At 38.0% G+C, this 24,660-nt stretch overlaps 1 protein-coding gene across 16 annotated transcripts in view; it reads left to right on the top strand.

Moving 5' to 3' along the window:
- The first annotated feature begins 1,634 nt into the window (after positions 1-1,634).
- Positions 1,635-24,660, top strand: part of ANKRD26 (ankyrin repeat domain containing 26) — a 108,742-nt gene continuing 85,716 nt past the window's right edge. For 12 of the 16 annotated variants that reach the window (XM_040451124.1, XM_040451131.1, XM_040451127.1 and 9 more), the window contains exons 1-5: positions 1,635-2,045; positions 7,161-7,275; positions 7,437-7,610; positions 13,087-13,193; positions 17,148-17,218. In XM_040451124.1, the coding sequence (XP_040307058.1) occupies positions 1,819-2,045; positions 7,161-7,275; positions 7,437-7,610; positions 13,087-13,193; positions 17,148-17,218 (694 nt within the window). In that variant the 5' untranslated portion in view covers positions 1,635-1,818. Of the gene's footprint in view, positions 2,046-7,160; positions 7,276-7,436; positions 7,611-13,086; positions 13,194-17,147; positions 17,219-24,660 lie in introns of those variants that run through there. The other 4 variants (XM_040451134.1, XM_040451133.1, XM_040451123.1 and 1 more) reach the window with 3 other exon arrangements.

Below are 24,660 nucleotides of genomic sequence, written 5' to 3'. Positions count from 1 at the left end.
ACACAAAAGGAAAAGACTTTCATGACTTCTCTTTCACTGGTCTTTCACCAATGAAGATACACTCTTGTTATCCACCTTCTCGGCAGGGACTCTAGAACTCTCCAGAACTCTGTAAGTCATTCCAGAGGCAAATTCTGCTGAAGATGCAGACACCTGCTTTCTGAGTTGCTAATTACAACCAACTTTTTGTCAAATCAGTCCACCAACAAACACAAAATGACATTCAACTTCCTCTGAAGAAGTACCTAAATTAATATCTATGCATTTGTCTTGCTATAAAATATGGACACCACATTTTCAAGTTTTGCTCATGTGTTTTGTGCAAATGCACAAAACCACAGTGGTTTCTGTAACAAAACAGTGGTTTCTGTTAATTTTTATTTTGGTTAATACTTTTTTTTTTTTTTTTAAGCAAGGTCTATGACCAATGTGGGGCTTGGACTCACAACTCCAAGATCAAGAGTTGCATGCTCTACTGAGCCAGCCAGGGGCTCCTACTTTGGTTAATTCTTTAAATCATTAACAAATGTAATAGGAATCTGGTGAGTTTAGGGTAGCTGGTTTCGTATTAGCTGTTGTCAGAAGTTAAAATAGTAGTGTACTGATGCAATAAGCAGACTAGTCAATGGAACACAACGTAAAACCCAGGAACAGGAAAAAAAAAAAAAAAACAATACCTGAAAATTTAATCTACGATCAAGTGGCATTTTATTTTTATTTATTTATTTTTTTTTAAATTTTTTTCAACGTTTATTTATTTTTGGGACAGAGAGAGACAGCATGAACGGGGAAGGGGCAGAGAGAGAGGGAGACACAGAATCGGAAACAGGCTCCAGGCTCTGAGCCATCAGCCCAGAGCCTGACGCGGGGCTCGAACTCATGGACCGCGAGATCGTGACCTGGCTGAAGTCGGACGCTTAACCGACTGCGCCACCCAGGCGCCCCAGGTGGCATTTTAAACTACGTGAGAAAAGATGTCTTATTTAGGACAAGCAAATAAACATTAAAAAAAAAATTCCTAAATGTTACACCATGCTCCCAAATAAATCTTGGATTCATTAAAGATTTAATTGGGAACTAACACCAACAAATAAAAGAAAATGTAAACGTAAGGTTGGGCCCAAGGGGAGGATTCAGAGGCGTGCAGAAATGCGGTTTCATTTCATCTGGAGAATACGTTGTTTCCCCCCGCCTCATCAACTTGCATTTAAGGTCACTAGCTGCCAGAGTCTCTGACCAAGAAAACGTTTGCTGGTGCTGCATCTGCTAAATTCTATGGAGACCGGCTAGGGCCCAGAGGGATACGGAAGAATAAACTGAGGGATAAAGAGATTTAGAGAGCTTTTTGAAGGGAAGTTTTCTGGGGGACGACGTCTTCAGTCAACATCCCGAAGTTCAGCGTCACTCTAGCCTCAGTCGTATACACGGGCTGCTTTTCCACACCGCGATCCTAACTTTTGCAAATGCCCAGAAACGCTCAGCTAACTCCCACCTGAAGGCACCCAGCCCTGCTCTCAAGCAATCACTGAGATTTGAGAGGTTGGGGCCTCGCACATGCGCTTTGGGTACCCTTGACCGCTAGCCCTCTGTGCGCACGCGCAGTGATTCCATATTTCCGAAGTGCGCAAGCGCACTTGTTTTAAGCAGCATTGCTTCCTGAAGGTTACCGTGAGGTGAGAGCTACACAGCCGCGGAGCGTCACTGCTGGGGTGTTGTGGCCAGGAGTGTTTGGCCTATCTGTAGCGCTAGTGTTGGGCTCAGGAAGTAGTGAAAAGCTGATGGTGAGGTGAAGTCTCTGTGGAGCCCGTAGGCTTAGCAATGAAGAGGATATTTGGGTTCGGGAGTAAGAAGGGCGTGTCGCCCTTGGGCTCCGCTTCTGTTGGGCAGAAGAATAATAGGATTGACAACTTCCTGATGGGTTACCACGTCCGAGACAGAGATCTCGGAAAGATCCACAAGGCTGCCTGCGTGGGCAACGTAGCGAAAGTGCAGCAGATTCTGTTCTTGGGGAAAAATGGCGTGGATGATAGAGACAAGATGAACAGGTAATAGGGACTTGGAGGCTGGCAGGGAGGAGGCGGGAACGACCTGGGAGAAGCGCACACCTGGTCTAGCTCTACCTGTGCATCGGAGCCCTGGGGGAGCTGGGTTTTCTTCCCTCCTGAGGTCCCGCTGCCCCTCGGTGGTGGAAACCCAACGTGGTCTAGCGCCCAGGCGGACAGTGTGAGCGGCAAAAACAAAATCTTCAGCTGCCTTGGCACGTAGTCGTAATTCCCGTAATTCCCGTAATTTACTCTCAAGTTTGACGTGATTTACCCAAATTTCAATAGTAATACACACGAAATTAAGTGTTGACAACATGTTGTTTTTAATGGACTCATTTTCCATTATGTCATATGTCATATGCCATAATGTTATAGAAAAGTGCATAATGGGAGAAATAATTCCTGTAATCAACTTCTGGGCTAAAAATCCAGTATTCTTGGGATAAAATCCAGTATCCAGTTTATGTCTGTGTACACTTATGTACGTGTGCTATTTACTGAGGGACCTTGGAAAGACATTTTGAAGTGGAAGATGGCTCTGAATAGGACTCCTTTTTCTCAAAGTCTCTTCCTGTATTTGTCAGTTTTAGGTAAAGCAAATGAAAGCATCATGGTTTTAAGAATTTTGAGCTACACATGCTCTTCTTGTGATGTCATTAAGGAAATTTTTGGACTCACTGTCTTGTACATCTGAAACTGATATAACACTTTATGTTAACGAACTGGAATTAAAATAAGAACTTATTTTTTTATAATAGGAGGTAGATTTGCCCTTCCAGATATCAAAATGTACCTGAAATTTCCACAAATTATTCGTTTACGAACAGCTGAAAAGACAGATAAAGGAGTAGTCCAGAGTAGAAAATGACAAACGTTCAAATATATGTAAGACTTTAAAATTTGATGCTGGTGACATTTCATATTAGTAGGAAAAGGTGAATTATTCGTAAATAGTGGAGAAACAGCTGATTTGGAGAAAACTTGTTAGAATTTTATCTCCCTAAAATAAGTTCCAGGTGGGATATAAATTAAAACATTTTAATATGCAAAATAAGAAAAGTAACAGAAAAAGCCCCCACAAATGCCTATTTACCCATCCTAATGACTTGAAAAGCAAGACTTTTGGGGGTGCCTGGGTGGCTCAGTCAGTTAAACCTATGACTCTTGATTTCGACTCAGGTCATAATCTCAGGGGTTCTTGGGTTCAAGCCCTGCGAGGGGCTCCCTGCTGTCAATGTGGAGCATGCTTGGGATTCTGTCTTGCCTCTCTCTCTCTCTCTCTCTCTCAGGAAAAGAAAAAAAGAAATTGGGGGCCCCTGGGTGGCTGGTTAAACAGTCCAACTTTGGCCCAGGTCATGATCCCGTGCTTCGTGGGTTCGAGCCCCGCTTCAGGCTCTGTGCTGACAGCTCAGATTCTGTGTCTCCCTCTCTCTCTCTGCCCCTCCCTTGCTTGCACACTGTCTCTCTGTCTCCCCAAAATAAATAAATATAAAAAAAATTTTTTTTTTTAAATGAAGAATTCTGGAGATTGATTTAGCAACATAAAAAACTAAAAGCCTCGATCAGAAAATAATATTATTAAAATAAAAGACCATGCACTTGCAAATATTTACAACATATTTGTATCAGACAAAAAAATATATCTTCGTTTTACAGGGAAGTCTTTGAAATCAAAACAAAAAAAAAATCTGTAATTTGAAATTGCATAAAGTACTTCTTTGCATATCTACACGAGACCAGTGGACATAGGAAAATATAGCGTCCCTGGTAAAAAAAGAAATTTAAGTTAAAAAGGGAATGAAGTACAGTTTTCCATCTACAACCTTTGTGAAAATAGAGTGATGGTGCTTATACTGCCGCTTAAAGTTTAAGTTGTTTTCGACTTTCCAATATACAATTTGGTGTAAGTACCACAAAAAATATGTATTCCTTTTACCCATCAATTTTATTTCTACTAAAATATCTTTAGGAAATTACTAGAGATAAATGACATACATTTTGCTTTTCTCAGCACTATTTAAAATAGCAATGTATTGGGGCGCCTGGGTGGCGCAGTCGGTTGAGCGTCCGACTTCAGCCAGGTCACGATCTCGCGGTCCGTGAGTTCGAGCCCCGCGTCGGGCTCTGGGCTGATGGCTCAGAGCCTGGAGCCTGTTTCCGATTCTGTGTCTCCCTCTCTCTGCCCCTCCCCCGTTCATGCTCTGTCTCTCTCTGTCCCAAAAATAAATAAATATTGAAAAAAAAATTAAAAAAAAAAATAAAATAGCAATGTATTAAGAACTCATAATGGCTTTTATAAGTATGGCATTGTATCCATAAGATGGATATGTGATCATTGAAGGTGGCATAGGTAATAGATATACACAGAGATGCAGAGCTGTGCTTTAGTTGATCATTAAGTGAGAACAAAAATCAGTTTGATCATATGTACACACAAGCAGACTTTGGTTTTATATTAAGCCCAGAAATGCACAAAATATGATTAAATTTGTTATTTCAGAGCCTTTGAATTTACATGCATTTTTCTTTTCCTTTAAAGAAAATCTGTGCTTTCTACAGGAAAAGGTGTATAAAAGTCCTATTAAAAGTTTATTATCAATGAAAAAGGTTTGTTATCGTTGAAGAAATCCTGGAGAAAAGCAAGAATATGAATCTTATATACATGAAAATAATTTCTCACTTTGTGTTAAAAAATATTTTTGGATGTAAATTAAGAAAACCAAGGTAATTAAAATTTTTTTGAGGATTGGTATATTCTGACAACTTTTGGCCTCTTCAGAAGTAAAGGGAATATTTTTATTTGCATTTGTAGATTTTATTATGCATACATTAAACATATACATATATTTTCTGTTATATGTAGCTTTATTACATATAATAGGTAAATGATTGATATTAATCATAAAAACAAAATATATTAGTTTTGTGCTTATGAACAAGATAAATAGCAAATATAAATGATTATTGCTGTTTCAGAAGTATTGTTTTACTTTATATACCTTTTCTTTAAAAATATTGAACTCTCCCAACTGTATTTATCCACTTTCCATCCATTTATTTATCAACTAGAACCTGCATGTATATTATATAGCAGACATATTCTCAAGATCCTTTCATTCTCAAAGACTTCATTTTGCACAGTATGAGCAAGATGAGACATTTTATTTATTTATTTTCTAAAGATTTTATTTTTTTAAGTTTATTGATGTTTTGAGAGGGGTGGGGTGGGAGGTGGGGGGATGGAGGGGCAGAGAGAGAATCCCAAGCAGGCCCCGTGCTGAAAGCAGGAACTTTTCAAATAGACTTTTCAAAGAGTCTCAGCACGGGGCTTGATCCAGTGAATATGAGATCGTGACTTGAGCCCAAATCAAGAGTTGCATACGTAACAGACTGAGCCACCCAGGTGCCCCAGATTTATCTTGTTTACTTTATTTTTTAAGTGTTATTTATTGTTGAGGGTGAGAGCATGAGCAGGGGGAGGGGGAAAGGGAGAGGAGGGACAGAGCATCTAAAGCAGGCTCTGCACCAGTTTTTATTTTTAAGTAAAGTAATCTCTATACCCATCATGGGGCTCAAATTTACAACTCTGAGATCAAGGTCGTATGCTCTACTGACTGAGCCGGCAAAGCATCCCTAAGATGAGAAATTTTAAATTCACGTATTAGGATCTCAATTGAAGTTTTCCTCCTTCCTTTCAATGTTTCTGAAGATAGGAAATTGTAAAAGATAACCTTTACCTGCCCTTTTGAAATGTATGATAGTATTAAACACTAATATTGATCATTGGAAATACTTGATTTTCATAAATCTATAGACCTCAATATTTAATAAAATGAGCTGTTCCTTGTTCCTGGTCATTGGAATCCTGAGTTTCCTTTGGCTTAAACTTTCTTGAGAAGAAAAGTAAGAAGTACTTAAAAATGTTTTTCTTTTGTTAATTTAGTCCTCTTTTCCTATAATGCTTTTAAGAACTAACATTTATTTAAATGCCAATCATATGGCTAGAACTGCAATAGACCTATTGTATATACCATCATTTCACATAATGGAAGGCAGCAAGATTCTACGATGTCCCACTATTTTATGTACCAATAAAAAAAAATTTTTTTTAATGCTTATTTATTTTTGAGACAGAGAGAGACAGAGCATGAATGGGATAGGGTCAGAGAGAGAGAGGGAGACAAAGAATTTGAAACAGGCTCCAGTCTCTGAACTGTCAGCACAGAGCCCAACGTGGGGCTCAAACTCACGGACTGCGAGATCATGACCTGAGCTGAAGTCGGATGCTTAACCGACTGAGCCACCCAGGTGCCCCCAATAAAAAAATTTTTTAAAGTCTTTTCAGTTGTAGTTGTAAGACATTTTGAGTCATAAATTGCATTCCAATGTCAGAGATACTAAATGTGACAAAATGAGCATCTTATAATTATTGAAACAGTATTCTTGCTAATCCTTAAAACATGTCTGCAAAGTAGGTATAATTGTATTAAGGTACCTAATTGAAGTATTGTCTATGTAAAGCAGTAGTAATAGTAAAAATTATAATCATATTATCCAACAATTATTGAGATGTTATTTGTACTAGGAAGTGTTCTAAATACTTGCATAGATCCTCATTTAAGCATCACAACGAGGTCTTGTGAGATAACTACTCTTTATTTTATTTCATTTCATTTTATTTTATAACTATCATTTTTTTAGTAATCTCTACACCTACTGTGGGGCTTCAAACTCATGACCCTGAGATCAAGAGTTACATGCTCTTCAGACTGAGCTAGCCAGGTGACCCGAGACAACTACAATTTTTATCCCCTTTTGTTGAGGACATTGAGGATAAGTCTAAGCAATAACTAGTGCGTGACAGAGTTAAACTAGGATGCAAACCCAAGTGGAGCTGAATCCCGAGGTCATGCTCTCTCTCTTCAAACAGGCTGCTCTTTTATTAGTGTAATGAGTAATCACTACTAAATATTGTACTTTCTCCAGAGGAAAACTGAATCTTTGTTTTGGAGGCATAGGAATAACATGCTACTTAATGTTTACAATTTCCTGAATTAATTGCATGTTTTGAGAGAGTGCACTATCATTTCCTAAAAAGTCCTCTCACTTTTTTAGGACTGCTCTTCATTTGGCCTGTGCCAATGGCCATCCAGAAGTGGTGACCCTCCTAATAGAGAGGAAATGCCATCTTAACCTCTGTGATAATGAAAACAGGACAGCTCTCATGAAGGTATGTAGTAGCAGCTATGTCTGCCTGAGATGGATTTGATGTCATTACTTAGAATGAAAGTGAAGTTATTGCATTGAAACAAAACTAATTGGTGAAACCTGTGGCATGCTTACTTTAAATTCCCAGAATTTACACTCTGTTTCTTGGCATATCACTGACAGGCCGTACAGTGCCAGGAAGAGAAATGTGTAAACATACTGTTGGAAAATGGTGCCGATCCAAATATTAGGGATTTGAGTGGCAACACTGCTCTCCACTATGCTGCCTTTGGTGATAATATATCCATAATAGAGAAGCTGCTGCTATACAATGCGAATACTGAAGCAATAAATAAGGTAAAGATCTAATTTATACAATATTTGAAATTTTATATATATACATGAATAGTTTAGCCACAAAATGTTTTATTTCATACACACACACACACACACACACACACACACACTGAATTCTATACATCAGGCCCTGTCATCATGGAAATAACTCCAATGCCAAGTCAGGGAGGGCAAGAAAAAGGTAGTGCCCACAGAAAGGGCAAAGTTGTATCTCCCAGCCACCCTTCCACCCCAGAAAGAAAATCTTTCCATTAGTGCCTACAAGTGGATGGTAGTCTCAGAGCCCATAAAGGACTAAAGGTCTAGAGGGGAGTGAGGTGATGATGGAGGCTGGGTGCTATGCAGGGACTTAGGCAAGGGGTGCTGCTGGGGATAGGTGGGAGGAGGAATGGAGACCCAGACCCAGCAGGGAGAGCTTGGATGTGTGCAAGCGGGAGGAGAAAGCAGCAGGTTGTAGGTGCTGGGCACTTCAGGCCCCGGTGCTCTGAAGATGAGGGCATTGGGGTCAGGTCATGTCTTGACATCCAGCAAAGGCATCTACTTTTGTTGGTAGCCACTCTGCCAGCCATGTACCATGTTGGGGTCTCCCACTTCAGAGAATAGCTCCTGCTCAACCTTGTGTAGCTCCTCAGCAGGGTCGTAGCTGTACATGGGGAGTGTGTGATGGCCACGCTTGCTGGCCCACCTGCCTTTTCTTCGACACGCATTGCCTTTCACTGCTGAAGCCTCTAAAGGAACACCCTTGGTTGACACGGGTAGGGTCAGTTTTATGTATTTGGAAGTTCAAGTATTCCCTGAATGAAAATATTTGGAAATAATAACTTAATTATCTAAGATTTCCCTTTCTTTCTTTCTTTCTTTCTTTCTTTCTTTCTTTCTTTCTTTCTTTCTTTCTTTCTTTCTTATTTTTTATTTATTTTTGAGAAAGAGACAGACAGACAGAGACAGAGCATGAGGGGGGGAGGGGCAGAGAGAGAGAGAGGGAGACACAGAATCTGAAGCAGGCTCCAGGCTCCCAGCTGTCTGCACAGAGCCCAATGCAGGGCTCGAACTCATGACCTATGAGGTTAAGATCTGAGCTGAAGTTGGATACTCTACCAACTGAGCCACCTAGGCACCCTAAGATTTCACTTTAAATAAGCATACTTCTAAAGAAGCATTAGAGAATACAGTTTTGTTTTATGTATTTATGGCAAATATTTATGAAAGCAAACGTATTTAAGGTAAAACTTTGTTTTCAAATATTTTTCCCATCCAATTTTGTTTTTTTTAATTACTGAAAAATAACATAGAAAGCAAAATTTGCCTTAGGCTTTGTGTTAAAACTCAAACATGCATTTTACAATAAAAAATATTGCTGCTGACAAGTTCCTATTTGATAAAAAAGTGACTTATAAAAATGGGATTTATCTTTTATTGGCCAAGGCTTAAGAGGAAAAAGGGAAAAGGAGGGAGCAGTCAGAAATATGTGGGCCAATTTGGAAATTTGGCAAGTGAGAGAAAATAACAAGAAGAGGCTGTTTGTTTTATTGTTTTTGTTTTTTTTTCCTCCAGTTTATATGTTTAGGCAAGGAGTCTTCAATTTTGGGGGGTAATAATTGTTACTTAGGATAAGAGTGAGTTATAAACCTGCCTAGAGACCAAGTGTAGGAGGGCTCAGAGGAAATCAGATTGGCAGTGGTTGATTAAGTGGGCAAGGAGAGGAAAGAACAAATAATTAACTGTCATATAATTCTATTCTGGCAGAAACAGCCACTTAGATAATAGTCTAAACTCTGCTGTGAAATCTAGAATATCTTGATGGGAAGTAAGAAGTTTATAAGTAATGAAATCAAGTTGCGTTTTGACTTTACATTTAGTCCCTGTTCTACCTCTGCTCAGGGAAATTAAATGCAGTTTTGATAAGTCACTCTTTTGGCTAAATCTTCAAATGATAGAGGGAGTTGGCCACATAGATGAGACTGATGTAATTGTCTGCTGCACCAGCTCTCAGCTAGAATTGTGGTGAATCCCAGTCCCCTGGGGAAGTTAAAAATTTTGTTACAAGGCTAAACTCTCCTCTTGAACTTTTTGAGTAAATCTAGTAATATGTATACATAGACATGGATATTTAGAAAAATTTTTTTTTTGAGATTGTGCTACAACTGTTGGTTAAGAACTATTGGGGCGTGTGGGTGGCTCAGTTGGTTAAGCGCCTGACTTGGCTCATGTCATCATATCGTGGTTCACAAGTTTGAGCCCCGTGTTGGACTCTGGGCTGACAGCTTAGACAGAGCCTGGAGCCTGCTTCAGATTCTGTGTCTCCCTCTCTTTCTGCCCCTCCCCTGCTCGTGCTCTGTCTCTTTCTCTCTCAAAAATAAGTGGACATTTAAAAAAGAAAAAAAAAAAAGCTAACTACTGAATGGAGGGGTACCTGGGTGGTTCAGTTGGTTAAGTGTCCGACTTCCACTCAGGTTGTGATCTCATGGTTCATGGGTTTGAGCCCTGCATTGGGCCCTGCACTGATGGTGCAGAGATGCGTGAGATTCTCTCTTTCCCTGCCCCTCCCCCAGTTGCTCATGCTCTCTCTCTTCCTCAAAATAAATAATTTAATTAAAAAAACCCCAAAGAACTACTGAATGGAGAAGTATAGTATATAAATTGACAGATGTCAAAACCTAAGAAATCTCTGGAAGACCTGCAGTTTGATACATGCTACTTCCTTCAACTCTCTCCAAAAGCATTAGCCTTTCATCTTTCTCTACCTCTGAGAAGTTAAAGTGAATATTATTGGCTATAGCTGTTGACTTAAGGAATAATTTTTCATCTAACCAACAGTTATTCACTGGCACCCATAGTGTTATGGGTAGTCTTTTAATAAGTAGAGTCTGACCCTTTAAGGATTTTATATCTTTTGTTACCTATTCATTATGTTACCAAATGGTTATTACAAGCAGAGTTTTCCTGATTGCAGTAGGAGAAAATCTTGAATCTTCTTTATTCGTTGAAGCTATGTGACAGACTATCTTATGATGTCTGTTAAATTCATATTGCCCTGGCATAATCAAAATGATAGTTTTAAACATTGAAATGTAGTTAGTGACAGTACAGTTGGGAATTGTTTTAATAATTTAGTTTCAGCATTCTTGTGAACTAATTCGTCTATTTTATTAACAATCTGGGAGAATTAAACACAAATAGATTGCAGTTTTAATAAGCATTGGAAAAATTCTTAAGATGGGTGTTACGAGCCTTTTTGTTGTAATTATTTTAGAGAGAGTGTGAATGGGGGAGAGGGGCAGAGGGGGAGAGAGAGAATGTTAAGCAGGGTCCATGCTAAGTGCCAAAGCCAATGTGGAGCTCAGTCTCACAACCCTGGGATCATGACCTGAGCTGAAGTCAAGCGTCAGATGCTCAACTGACTGAGCCACCCAGGTGCCCCTCTTACGAGTCTTAATAGCAATTTTTATTACATGTTGGGGCCTAAGTTTTTGGTAAAATGTCATACTGATACTTTAGGAAAGTTTTATGTACAAATATTTGCTTTATGCACAACCAAAATACAAGTGGGCTATTGACTAAATTTGGCCCCTGGATGTATTCAGTTTCCTCCATAGATTGAATCAACATTTAAAATTATGACACTCGTGCAGAAATCTGGATTTCAGACTTTTCTTATAGGATCATACCTGGTACTTTGAGCCCATACTACTGTTTGGTATGCTTTGCAGCGACTGCCCTTTTTATATGAGGTGTGTGTCTCTCCAGTTTGCTACTGTCCCTACTCAGGTTCTTCACTTACTCGAGTCACCTACTTTGCCTCCATAAGCATTGCATTTGCAATTACTGTTTTATGATATAAATATATATATATATACACACATATATACATATATATATGTATTTTGAAGACTGTGCTAATCAGATCTCTTTTTGGACACAAAGAAACCTTGGTAATTTTTTAAAAGTTTATTAAGAGAAAGAGAGAGAGAATCCCTAGGAGGCACTGGGTTTGAACTCATGAATTGTGAGACCATGACCTGAGCCAAAATCAAGAGTCAGATTCTTTTTTTTTTTATTTTTAAAAAATTTTCTTTTTTCAACGTTTATTTATTTTTGGGACAGAGAGAGACAGAGCATGAACGGGGGAGGGGCAGAGAGAGAGAGGGAGACACAGAATCGGAAACAGGCTCCAGGCTCTGAGCCATCAGCCCAGAGCCTGACGCGGGGCTCGAACTCACGGGCCGCGAGATCGTGACCTGGCTGAAGTCGGACGCTTAACCGACTGCGCCACCCAGGCGCCCCTCAAGAGTCAGATTCTTAACTGACTGAGCTACCTAGGTGCCCCTTTTTTATGGTATATTTTGATAAAGATTTCAAGGATTTTAAGACAATCAATATTAATTTATAATATATATTTTGTATTTTATGTTAATGTCTTAGGAATAGGATTGAATTTTCCAAGTTAGACTTTCGAAGTTGTTTTTGTATTCTATTTATTTATTTATGAAGGAGAGAGAGCGCGTGCATGAGTGGGGGAGGGGCAGAGAGAAAGGCAGACAGAATCCTCCAGGCTGAGCTGTTAGCATAGAGCTCAGTGCAGGGCTTGAACTCACAAATCATGAGATCATGACCTGAACAAAAGTTGGACTCTTAACTGACTGAGCCCCCCAGGTGCCCCATAAGTTGGTTTCAAAAAAACACTTTTTCCTTATGTGTACTGTAAATAATCATATTCCTATTGGAATATTTGCAAAGCATATTCGATTAATCATGGTAATAGTTGAATAGATTATGCCTATTGCAGACAATATTATCTTTCTCCTCAGCATTGATCCCTAAAAATGCAAATAATATAGTAGCTTTCATTGCTAAAAATGATCTGTAAAAACCAGTATTCGAATTTTTATTGATAAGCTATTATATTTTTATTTCTGATTTATATTTTGCCTAACAATAACTACAGTATGCCATGATAAGTACTGTGATACAAACAAAAATCTTCGAACCAGTCAGGGTTTGAAGTGAGTTTGGGGGCATGACTGCATATAATCTGTTGAAGAAGGTGGAGGAGGGCTATTTTATTAAAAACATTTTTTTTAATGTTTGTTTCTTTTTGAGAGAGAGGGAGAGACAGAGTGCGAGCAAGGGAGGGAGGGCAGAGAGAAAGAGAGGGAGACAGAATCTGCAACAGGCTCCAGGCTGTGCACTGTCAGTATAGAGCACAATGCAGGGATCGAACTCACAAACCATGAGATCATGACCTGAGCCGCAGTTGGTCACTTAACCAACTGAGCCACCCAGGTGCCCCAGTGGAGGAGGGCTATTTTAAAGAGAAGCAGCAGCAGGTGAAAGCACAGGGGTGGGAAGGAAGAGGCCATTTTGTATTTACTTTTTGTATTATATGTTTAAGTTTAGAGGATCTTTTGTAAGTTTTAAAATTCGGTATGGAAATATGTAATTTTGTAAATTATAAATTGTTTTTGCTCTTTTACAGGATAACTTCACACCACTTCTAGTTGCTGTAAATGAAAACAAACAGCAAATAGTGGAATTTTTAATAGAAAAGGCAGCAAATATACATGCAGTTGATAAATTAAAAAGGTGCAGTAGTTTTCTTTTAAACCTTAGTATTGTTCTAGAGTGGTAATAATTATTCAAGTCAGGAAGATTAACTTAAGAAGAAAAAGATTAATTTATAATTATATAGTGAAAAATGTCAACACATCACCAGTTAGGCAGAAAGCAATTATTCTGACTGGGCAACATGAAGAATAGAGTATAGCAGAATTCATATTCCTTGATAATGTTGACTAATGTCATTTGCAGTGTTTATTTTTAAATAGGTTCCATGCTCGGCATGGAGTCCAACACTGGGCCTGAACTCATGACTCTGAGATTAAGACCCAAGCTGAGATCAAGAGTCTGATGCTTAACCCAGTTGCCCCTGCAATGTTTTTTTTTTTTTTTTTTCCACATGATTTTGTGTTAACTAAAGGGATTTCATATTAATTTTATAAAGGGTGTACTCTCAGCTGTTAGTTTACTTTATGACACAATATTGGACTTCTTAATCTTTTTATGGTATTTTATAAACTTCTACTTCATAGAGGTGCCTGGGTGGCTCAATTGGTTATGCATCTGACTTTGGCTCAGGTGATCATCTTATGGTTCGTGGGTTCGAACCCCACATCAGGCTCTGTGCTGACAGTGTAGAGCCTGCTTAGGATTCTCCATCTCTCTCTTTCTCTCTCTGCCCCTCGCCCACACTCTCGAGTGCACTCTCTCTCTTTCTCAAAATAAGTAATAAATAAACTAAAAAAAAAAGAACTTCTACTTCATATATATTTTTCCTTCAGAGATGTATATTGTGGTGCCTGGGTGGCTCAGTTGGTGAAGTCTGTGACTTTGGCTGAGGTCATGATCTCATGGTTCGTGGGTTTGAGCCCCATGTTGGGCTCTGCTGACAGCTCAGAACCTGGAGCTGCTTTGGATTCTGTGTATCCCTGTCTCTCTCTGCCTCTCCCCTGCTTGTGCTCTGTCTCTCAAAAGCAAATAAATGTTAAAAAAAAAAAAAAAAAAAAGATGCATGTTAAACATAAATAGGAGTTGTTTTATCTTTTGGATCACTCTTTGCTTTAAATTGCCTTTTTTTTTTTTTTTTTTTGAGGAATACTGTTGTCGTTAGATGGTCTCTAAGTGATGATTAATTACTATTACTGGATACTATAGGCTCATCAGTTTTTATCCTTTTTCATGTCCAGTATGTATTTTTTTATTTTACTTTTAATTGGTATGCATAGAAAGATGAAAGGTAGCTTTAACTGAATAGACTTTTCCTTTAATGAGGATAAGTTACAGGTGGGTGATAAAGAAGAAAGAGATGTGCCTTAGATTCACACAAGACTAGGTTTATTCATAGCTTTCCTACTTGCTAGGTGTTGTGACCTTGGGAGCGTTACGTATCATCACTAAATATGTTTCCTGATATGAAAAGGAAGATAATAATACATCCTTCAAGGGTGGTTGTGCGTAAATTATATTTTATATACATAGCATTTAATTTAGTGCCTACCATATGCTTATCAGCATCGTTAACTATAATTATGCCTATTTTATTAGCATTCACATTAAAATATTATCATTTTAAGCCCGCAGATAGTTTTTATACTTACTTGACCTCTAGATGGCTTTGAAGTGCACTGTATCAGATTAAGGAAGACATGGGGAATTCTTTTTTAAAATCTTTGCCTATTCAGATAAGTGACCTCCACATAGTTTCTTGTTTATCAAAGGACTTTAAATTAGCAACTCTATAATACATTACCCAAGTGGGACAAGAAGCTCCCTTTTGTCCCTTCATTTTAGTCTTGGAGATAATTTACAAAGATGAACACTTGAACGTGTAAATGGTTGATTCTGAACAGACAGGCAAGATATTAACCTGATAAAGTATATTGAAATTAGTTGTTTAAATAACTCTAAATTCCTAAGAGTGAAGTTATCTCTGTTATTTTAGAACAGCCCTCATGCTTGCTGTAAATTATGAATCAACAAATGTAGTCAGGCTTCTTCTTCAGCAAGGTATTGATCCCTTTCCTCAAGATGTATATGCATGGACTGCAGCTGAATATGCTTATATTAAGGGTTTTAATCTGTGTTTGCATTAAAATACTAGTTATTACTAAACTGAGGTTTAAGAGAATTTAACTGTTAACTTCGTACATAACAAATGGGATTTCGTAGTTTGGTCAGGCAGTTTTGGAATGGCAGTTGGTTAGTCCACAACATTAGCCAGAAATCAAGCAAAGGACTAGACTAGTTGGAAGTAGAAATGTGTGCAGGATTCTTTACCTCAGGACTTTTGAGACCTTTATCCTTAAGGATCCTAACCTTACCCCTTTCGTTTCAAGTATAACCCCTATGCATGGGGTACAAATAATGTTACATCTCTGTGTTTTCTAACTAGTAACTTGGGTCTTGAAATGTTCAGTTGTGTGGAAAACCCTGTACTTTCCTTTGAGAGCTATCTCCTGTACTCTCTCCCTTGAATTTTCCAAGAACCAAAGGAGCACCCTAAGACCAAAGAGACAGTCCTCTTTCACAAGTCGTAGGGAGGGGAAAAAAGAACATCCTGATCATTCTACCGTTTCCTTTGATTCTGTTGCTGCGGCATTGCTGTTGAAACTGGTGCTGCAGTCTGGTCGTGATTGACCTTTGCTCCCAGGATTCCCTTGCTGATCCAGAGTTTTCAGTCTTCATGGTGATCCACACTTAGATTTCAAAGTTACAAAGTTTCTTTTGTTCACTGCACACGCAGCACATATGCTCAGCAGCTATCCCAAAGCACCAGCACCCTGTTCTGGCAGCTGGGCCTCCTGGCTTTAATCATACACCCCTTTCCCTACACACTCAAAAACCTTATGTGGAACCCATATCTTAGCCTAGACTTGCATTATGAGTTACCCTCTGAGGATCTTGTTTCTCTTTTTTTTGCCAGAAGATGTTAGTTGGGACCATTCTAAGCTGTCAGAGATGTTCAAATAATGCTGCAGGAAGAGATCGGGCTTCCCTTTCTCCTTTGTTAGTAGATCTGTACCCCTGCCTTTTTTTTTTTTTTTTTTAAAGATCTGTACCCTTGCCTTTTTTTTTTTTGAATTGGGGCTCAAACTCATGACCCTGAGATCAAGACCCAAGTTGAGATCAAGAGCTGGATGCTCAACTGACTGAGTCCCTGCACCCCCTGTACCCCCACTTTAAATCCTGTGCAGCAGGTGTCCCTGTACCCCTGCTTTAAATACTGTGGAGCATCTTTTCTGAGGTCATGGAAGGTCTCATATTGCCCTTCCCAGAGTAATGAGCATCAATCACCTTGCCTGAGAGGGCATGTTTTGGGTGTAATATCTTATTAAATCCTTTTATCAACCTTGTAAAATAAGGCAGTAAGATACTTGTTTTATAGAGGAAGATTTTGAGCCAAAGAGAAGTGGCTTATCCAAGAACAAATAGCTATTGGGCTATTGGTTATAGAGCTAGGACTTCTGAGTCAAAACACTTTCCATAATGGCAAGCTAATTCTAATTATTATTATTATTATTATTATTTTTTTAAGGTTTATTTACTTTTGATAGAGAGGGACAGAGTGTGAGCTGGGGGTGGTTGCAGAGAGAGAAGGAGATACAGAATCCGAAGCAGGCTCCAGACTCTGAGCTATCAGCACAGATCCCAATGCAGGGCTCAAAGCCATAAACCGTGAGATCATAACCTGAGCTGAAGTTGGATGCTTAACCACCCAGGTGCCCCTGGCAATCTAATTGTAATTTACTAAGCTATAATGCCCTGAATTCATGACTCGTTCATCTTACTGTTTTTTCTTCACGTACATACTTAATGAAAAGTGTATAGAACGTACAAATTTGAAGTACATGGGTTAATTCCAAGTTTTGGTAGTTGCTCTGATATTATTTGAAATACTCTAAGAATTTGATATATTTGGTAAATGTTTTTCATATCAGTATTACAATAGTAATATTATTTATCACCCTTTTTTATACATAGCAATTACGAAATAATTTGCAGACATAAAGAAGAAATCATGCTTAAAAATTCTTTGCAAAATAGCAATCCAGGTAAGACTTTACATAGTGAATTGCTCTTGGTCCTAACATAGGTAAAGTCAGAATTAGGAAGTTTTGATAATGAAAGAACAATGAAGAAAAAAACACCAGTGTGTAAATTGCATGTGTATTGTTTTCTTTCTTAATTTCTTTCTTTATAGTCTAATGTTCAGAATTATTTAAGAAGTTAACTATAGGTAATTGAAAATATGAGGCTGTATTATCTGAAAAGAAATTCATTATTTTAGTCATGACCCCTAAAATACCATATGATATCTTTGTGTAAATAAGAAAAACATATTTTTAAAAAATATTTATTTAATTTTGAGAGAGAAAGAGAGAGAGTGAGCAGGAGGGAGGCAGAGGGAGGTAGACAGAGGATCCAAAGCAGGTTCCACCACTGATAGCAGAGAGCCCAATGTGGGGCTTGAGCTCATGAGCTGTGAGATCATGACCTGAGGCAAGGCCAGATGCTTAACGAACTGAGCCATCCAGGTGCCCAAAGAGAAAAGATTTTTAAGTTAGTATCTTTTATGTCTCCTCCATAAACATATTGTAACAAATGGCACTTGCTATAAAAATGGATGTTTTATATAATGTTTACAAATGGATTGTATTTAGTAAATATTATTACCTAGTGATTTGTCTCTTTAAAAAATGAACCATTCTTTAAAACTGGGAATTCTACAGTACTTTTCTGGTACTGTAAACAAATGGCAAATAATAAGAACTGCAAAACTTAGCTAGTGTGCAACAATGCCAGTGAAATTGTTTTTTACAGATAGCTGCCAATAGTACAGAAGAAAAGCAATGCCTTGTTGAGAAGCATAGGTTATTTCACATTTTGTGTCATCAAGGTCTCACCATTATCAACTTCATTCCGCAAATCAAAACAATGAGAGGGGCGCTTGGGTGGCTGCGTCGGTTAAGTGTCCAACTCTTGATTTCAGCTCAGGTCATCATCTCACAGTTGGTGAGTTGGAATCCTGTGTCAGACTTCTCTGTTGGGCTCTTTGCTGACAGTTCAGAGCCTGCGTGGGATTTTCCCTTTCCTTCTCTCTCTGCCCCTCCCCTGTACATGCACGCTCTGTCTCTCTCAAAATAAACATTTAAAAACAACAACAAATCCAGAGTGAGATATGTTGACTTCATTAGAACAATGTTTTTGTCAGTTTGTTGGATAATTGTCATGACGCTGTCATTTTATTATTATAGTCTGTTGCCATTATTCAAAAGATTATCTTAGTAAGTATTGAAATAGGGTAACTTGGGCTCAAGAAATGTAATAAAATCACAAAAATGTTTCACAATACCAAAAATGCTACTGTTGCTCCCAGATGTGGCACCTAGTGCATTGTGTGATCTGAAAAGTATGAAGAAAGCTTTAACTTGGTAGACTGTTACCAAAGAACTTCTGTAGGTTAGTTTTGGAAGTTATAGGAAAGGCAAAGATAGAACAGACAGTGTTTTGATCATTAAGGTGGTCATAATAGAATAGAGCTGTCCCTGTGGTTTCTTAAACAGAAAAATTTCTGTGGTTTTTTTAAAAATAGTTTTCAAAGAAAACATTTTTATTCATTTTCATTTGTCCAGTTAACAAATAACTATTAAGTGCCTTTTAGCTTCTAAGTGTTTTCCGTTGTTGTAGAATACAAACACTCAAAAAACAGTCTCTACACTCCAGGAGTTTGTTATTATCACTGTCAATTTCATTATTTAGTCTATTTAGTGCTTACTAGGTGACAGAGTCTCATAGAGCTTATAATTATCATTGTTATTTTTTATTGGCATTTGTTCCAGTTACTGTAAGTTCACAGTGAGGGATTAGAGTTTTAAAAAAACTGGGTAGAATCTAAGGTAAGCGTGCAGAGTGAGTAGTAAGTTTGCCAGGTAAAGAGGCAGAATGACATTGTTTCGCAGGAGTAGCATCTATCACGATTACCTGTTTGGTGGAGTACACAGCAGTGCAAAGTCTAAGGGTGTATGAGTGAACTTTGCAGGATTTCTGAGCAGTTGGGTGTTGCTAGTATAAAAAGTGTGCTATGGGAATGGTTGGGAATGAGGTGAATAACTAGGTAAGACAAGCTTATGGAAGTTTGTCAGTGCTATAGAAAGGAGTAGATCTTACTTGATAGGCCTTGGGAAGTTTCTTCGGTAGAATGCTTTTAGCGGCAAATAATAGGTGACTTCTAACAGTGACTAAAACAGTAGGAACCAGAAATGTTTTGATGGTTCAGTGATGTCATCAGGATCCCAGTCGTCTCTTGTTCAGTTTTGGAGTTGGTGGTATTTTTATTTCTCCTTTCCGGGGTGGCTAATTAGCAACAGCTCCAGGTATCATATTCTCACATGGCAACATCCAGTGGGAGGGAAGGACTGCTTTTCTTTATGTGTTTCTTTTAACTAGGAAGAGGCTTGCAGTAGACTTCCTCTAACATTTTAAAGACTAGGTTACATCACACACTCATTCCTAAACTGGTCCCTGGTAAATCAGGTACTGTGATTAGCTTAGAATAATCCTTTCTCTTTGAAGCCAGGGTGAGGCCACCTTCTTTGTGTATTGAGACAATAAATATCCAAATAAAGTTGTGATTCTCTAGCAAGAATGAAGAATATGGAATGGATCTTAGGGAGGGAGCCAGCAGTATTTGATGCAGGGGTTTTGGAGAATTTGAAGCAGAAGACTAATAAGATTAGATTTGAGTTAGGACACTCTGGTTATGGCATAAAATACAGATCACCAAGCCTTTTTCCTAAAGAGCCAGTGAATATTTTAGGTGATGTGGTCTCTCAGCTCTGCCCTTGTAGTGTGAAAGCAGCCATAGCAATATGTAAGTGAAGACATGGGACTATGCTCCAATAAAACATTATTTACAGAACCAGATGGCAGGTTGGATTTGGCCTGTGGCTGTAGTTTGCTGAACCCTCATATGGAGGATAGATTATAGGAAACCACATAAAGAGACTGGGAGGCAAAGGAAGCTCTTGTTTTCTTAGCCTGGTATTAGTCCATTATGAAACTTTCAGCTGTCTATGTTGAAAACATCAGGGGGTTCAATTTATTCCATTAAAAAATTTTTTTTTCTGGGCTTTGTGTCTTTCTCATTTGTTTTGCTTAAAATTTTTTTTATTCATTTAAGAAATAACAGTAATATTTGGTGGCTTTTTTTTTTTCCCCTGTGAAAATCATCAGTTAAGAACTCATGTTTGACTAGGGCAGTGGCAGGGGAAAGATAAAGCAGAGACAGAAAGAGTATAGTTAATACGAATTTGTGATTCTTGAATATAAAAAGTTAGGGGGTGAGAGAGAACTATCAGAAGATTCAGAGGTTTCCAGGTTGTGCGCTAGCATTTAAATTGGACATGAAGAATGAGTAGGACTTTATCAGATGAACAGAGGAGAGCAGCAGGAATGAGGAAGACCAGTAATTTTCTGTATATGTTGAATTTGATGGAATATCCATGTAGGATATTCTCAGTAATTGGATAATTGAATAATAGGAGTTTCCAGTTGGAGATAGACCTTCAGGATTGGAGGTGCACATTTGAAATAATCTGCTTAGAATTGTTAGGCACAGTCATAGCTTGGATAAAGATTGAGCTTGTCCATGATGGAGAACATGTAGAATGAGAAGGCCAGTGAACAAGCCCTGGGAATACCAATTTAGAGAGGATGGATGGAAGAATGGCAGTTGGTAAAGAAGACTGAGGAGTGCTAGGGAAAAAGGCGAGGAATTAGAGGAAGTGACGTTGAAAAAATTTTTTAAAATTTCAAGGAGGAATATTTTTATCAAATTGCTACAAAGAAAGTTGGATTTAACTTTTAAAAGTTCTCTGGTGGTAATCTTTTCAAAAGAACAATTTTTGAGTTGTAAGGTCTTTTATTTATGTGATTGGTACTTTCTGTGGCCAAATATGGAAAAATAACATATCAACTAAGGTCCTATCTAACTTTTTGTAAATGCAACACCTACCCAGGCAGGGTCAAGGGAAAATGATCTAGCCTGGTGAGTATACTTGCCCAGCAATTTTCCATAATTGTCAAAACCTAGGAGTCAAGTGTGAGGAAAAGTGTTGTTGTTCTTACCTGTTTCTTGTGGGAGTAGTTGAGGTTTTCCTCAAGTCCTTGATGAACTCTTCTGGATGAATACTGAAACAAAAATATGGCGGCAACAGCTGGAAGCCACTGTCAGGCCCTGTCTGGAATGGAATCATGATACAGCTGTATTTTTAATAGTTTTAAGTTTTGATCAGAAATAGTTTCCAGAGCAGCAGATTGGAGAAACTGACCTCGTGTCAATATGTTATTGCAGAAAACTAATATCATAACAAGGAGAAAATGTCAGGTGATGCGCTGAATCTACTAGTTCTCATTAGTTTGGGAATTCTAGTGATGTCAGTAAAAAGTCAATACGGGATTATTTTTGCTTGTGTCTTTTTTGTTATGTTTGAATACCTGACTGTATTTTGTTAGTGCTGTCTCTTCTGATATCAGAAGATTTGCCTTCTTCTGATATCTCTCCTTTTAGTCTCCCTTTCTGAATTTCATCCCTAAAGAAAGCTCTAAGGAAGATTGTCTTGGAATCTACTATTAGAATACATTTCTACCATATGCATGTTTAACATATATGTATATTTCCTTCTAAGGCAATGGGCTATCTAATCTAAAGTTTGTGTCATATTTTATGAGTTTCTTATGCGAAACGACTTTCTACCTGTACACACAGTGATAGTGATAGTGTCAGTGATGATGGTCTGTCAAGATTGAAAGCATTTTCTGGATTGTCAGGTAGAAATTTTTATTGGGTACAGTTTTAATGCGAACTGCTTTAATATATTTTTCAGAAATTGGTAAGCTGTGACTTAACAAGAATATATGGCCAATTGGAATACCAAGTGTTTGTTTTTTTTAAACAAAGCATCCATTGGTTTATTTATTTATTTTTTGAGTCTATCAGTTTTTATTTATTTTATTTTATTTTACTTTTTTAATATATGAAATTTATTGTCAAATTGGTTTCCATACAACACCCAGTGCTCATCCCAAAAGGTGCCCTCCTCAATACCCATCACCTACCCTCCCCTCCCTCCCACCCCCCATCAACCCTCAGTTTGTTGTCAGTTTTTAAGAGTCTTTTATGCTTTGGCTCTCTCCCACTCTAACCTCTTTTTTTTTTTTTTTTTCCTTCCCCTCCCCCATGGGTTTCTGTTAAGTTTCTCAGGATCCACATAAGAGTGAAACCATATGGTATCTGTCTTTCTCTGTATGGCTTATTTCACTTAGCATCACACTCTCCAGTTCCATCCATGTTGCTACAAAGGGCCATATTTCATTCTTTCTCATTGCCATGTAGTACTCCATTGTGCATATAAACCACAATTTCTTTATCCATTCATCAGTTGATGGACATTTAGGCTCTTTCCATCATTTGGCTATTGTTGAGAGTGCTGCTATAAACATTGGGGTACAAGTGCCCCTATGCATCAGTACTCCTGTGGAATACCAAGTTTTGAACCAGTTGTATATAAGATAACTCACTTTGCCTTCCCCCAAATGGGTCCTATTGATCTTTAATTCTCAAATCTCCTCTTTTCAGGGTGGAGTGGATAATTCATCTGACAATTTGGATGCAGTAATTTTGACTTTTTGATTATTTTGGCAATAACTGCCTTTAATAGGTGAACTATATCTTTAATTTTCTAAGAAATCAAGGAAAAGAAACAAAAAAACCATAATCAGTAGTATGTTTTCATACTCTGTCTGATAGTTATGTTTTTTCTAGAACAGTCCCTGTTACTTCTTTGATTCCTAGCTGCCAGAAAAATGAACTAAGTCCTAGTTAGTTGGAGAAAATTAACTGATTTTTCATATTTGAGAGGAACTTTTATACGGTAGAACATAGTGGCAATCGTCAGGATTCTCTTTTTTTTTTTTTCCCCTGAGTAAAATAGGATTGTTGCTTGTTTCACACTTTCTGACATCATTATTTCATCTATTCATTTTATACCTTTCTTCAAATGGATATATAGGAATGTAGGAATTTTCAAGGCAAGTACCAAGAAAAAGAGATTCCAGGAAAAGCATTCTGTGAAATAACCTTCTGACTGTAACCATGTATAAGACATCAACCTAAATAATAAAAATTTCGTATAACGCAGTTGTGTTAGAGGCACCCCAACGACACCCAGATTTGATTATTCACTAGAAGAGCTCACAGAACTCAGCATATAGTTGTACCCATGCCTGTAGTTTGGTATGGGGACAGGCTAGAAAGGTAAATCAGCACAGAGAAAAGGTGCATGGGGTGAAGTCCAGAGGAGACCAAGCGCAGGCTTCCAGGAATCCTTTCTCTGTGGAGTTAGCAGGATGTGCTTAATTCCTCCAGCATCAAATTAGGACAGCACAAGTGAAATGTTGTCTGCCAGTAGGAGTCTTATGGATACTCAGTGCCCGAGGTTTTCATCAAATGCTAATCACATAGGCATCTTCTCCTTAGCATGTACCAAAATTCCAGGTTTCCAGAAGGAAATCAAGTATACGGCCTTAAGATTGTACCACATTTAGGCACAGTGAGCCACTCTTAACCTGCTAGGGAATGGTGGGAACCCTCCTTAAATCCAAGATCCCAGGTAACAACCAAGGGCTAGTCATTCAAGTAGGATGTTCTGAGGGTAGCAATCTTTGGCCTCTTGGATGAAATCTTTTCTGCATAGGAATTATAGCCCTAACTTAATTTTTGGTGGTGTCTTAAAATTTTATTTTAATCTCAAGTAATATGATGGTATAACATGGTACTGGTTTCAATTTCATCATCCATATGAAGTAGGTATTTGTACAGAAGTTACTAGGGCAATATTAGGTCATTATAATCTTTTTTTATGTGATTAAGCTTTCATTGTGATTCTTAGATATGATAAACATAATGATTTTTGATTTAAAATTAGAATAAAATCCTTAATTATATGGATAACCCAGGTTTGATTCATACAGTGCTGAATCCCTGTTTATAGTTATAAGATATTTGATCATATTCATCAATTGTTTTCTTGCCTAAGTATACAAATAACTTTTGTATTTTTGTATTTTGCTTTATGTATTTTCATATACTTCAATTTGGGAGACAGTACCCATATTGTGTTACTTTGATCTCTATCTTAATTTTCAAGGTGACTGTATCATGCTTTAATATATGGTAAGAGTAGCTTCAATGGATACCTTTTTTTTTTTTTTTACATTTAATAAGCCTTATTTTTTACAGCAGTTTTAAGTTCACAGCAAAATATAATAGAAAGTACAGAGAGTCTCCATATACCATACCACACTCCCTTACACGCCTAGCCTCCCCTGTTGTCAACATCTTGCACGACAGTGGTACATTTTTAGTAGTATTTTTTTTTTCAGTTCCTTTGTTTAGTTTTGAGTGAGAGAGCATGCATGCGTGTGAGCAGCCAAG

The sequence above is a fragment of the Herpailurus yagouaroundi genome, unplaced genomic scaffold (assembly GCF_014898765.1).
Source record: "Herpailurus yagouaroundi ecotype Mexico unplaced genomic scaffold, PumYag 203, whole genome shotgun sequence".
Taxonomy (NCBI): domain Eukaryota; kingdom Metazoa; phylum Chordata; class Mammalia; order Carnivora; family Felidae; genus Herpailurus; species Herpailurus yagouaroundi.
This window is presented reverse-complemented; position numbering and strand designations above follow the sequence as displayed.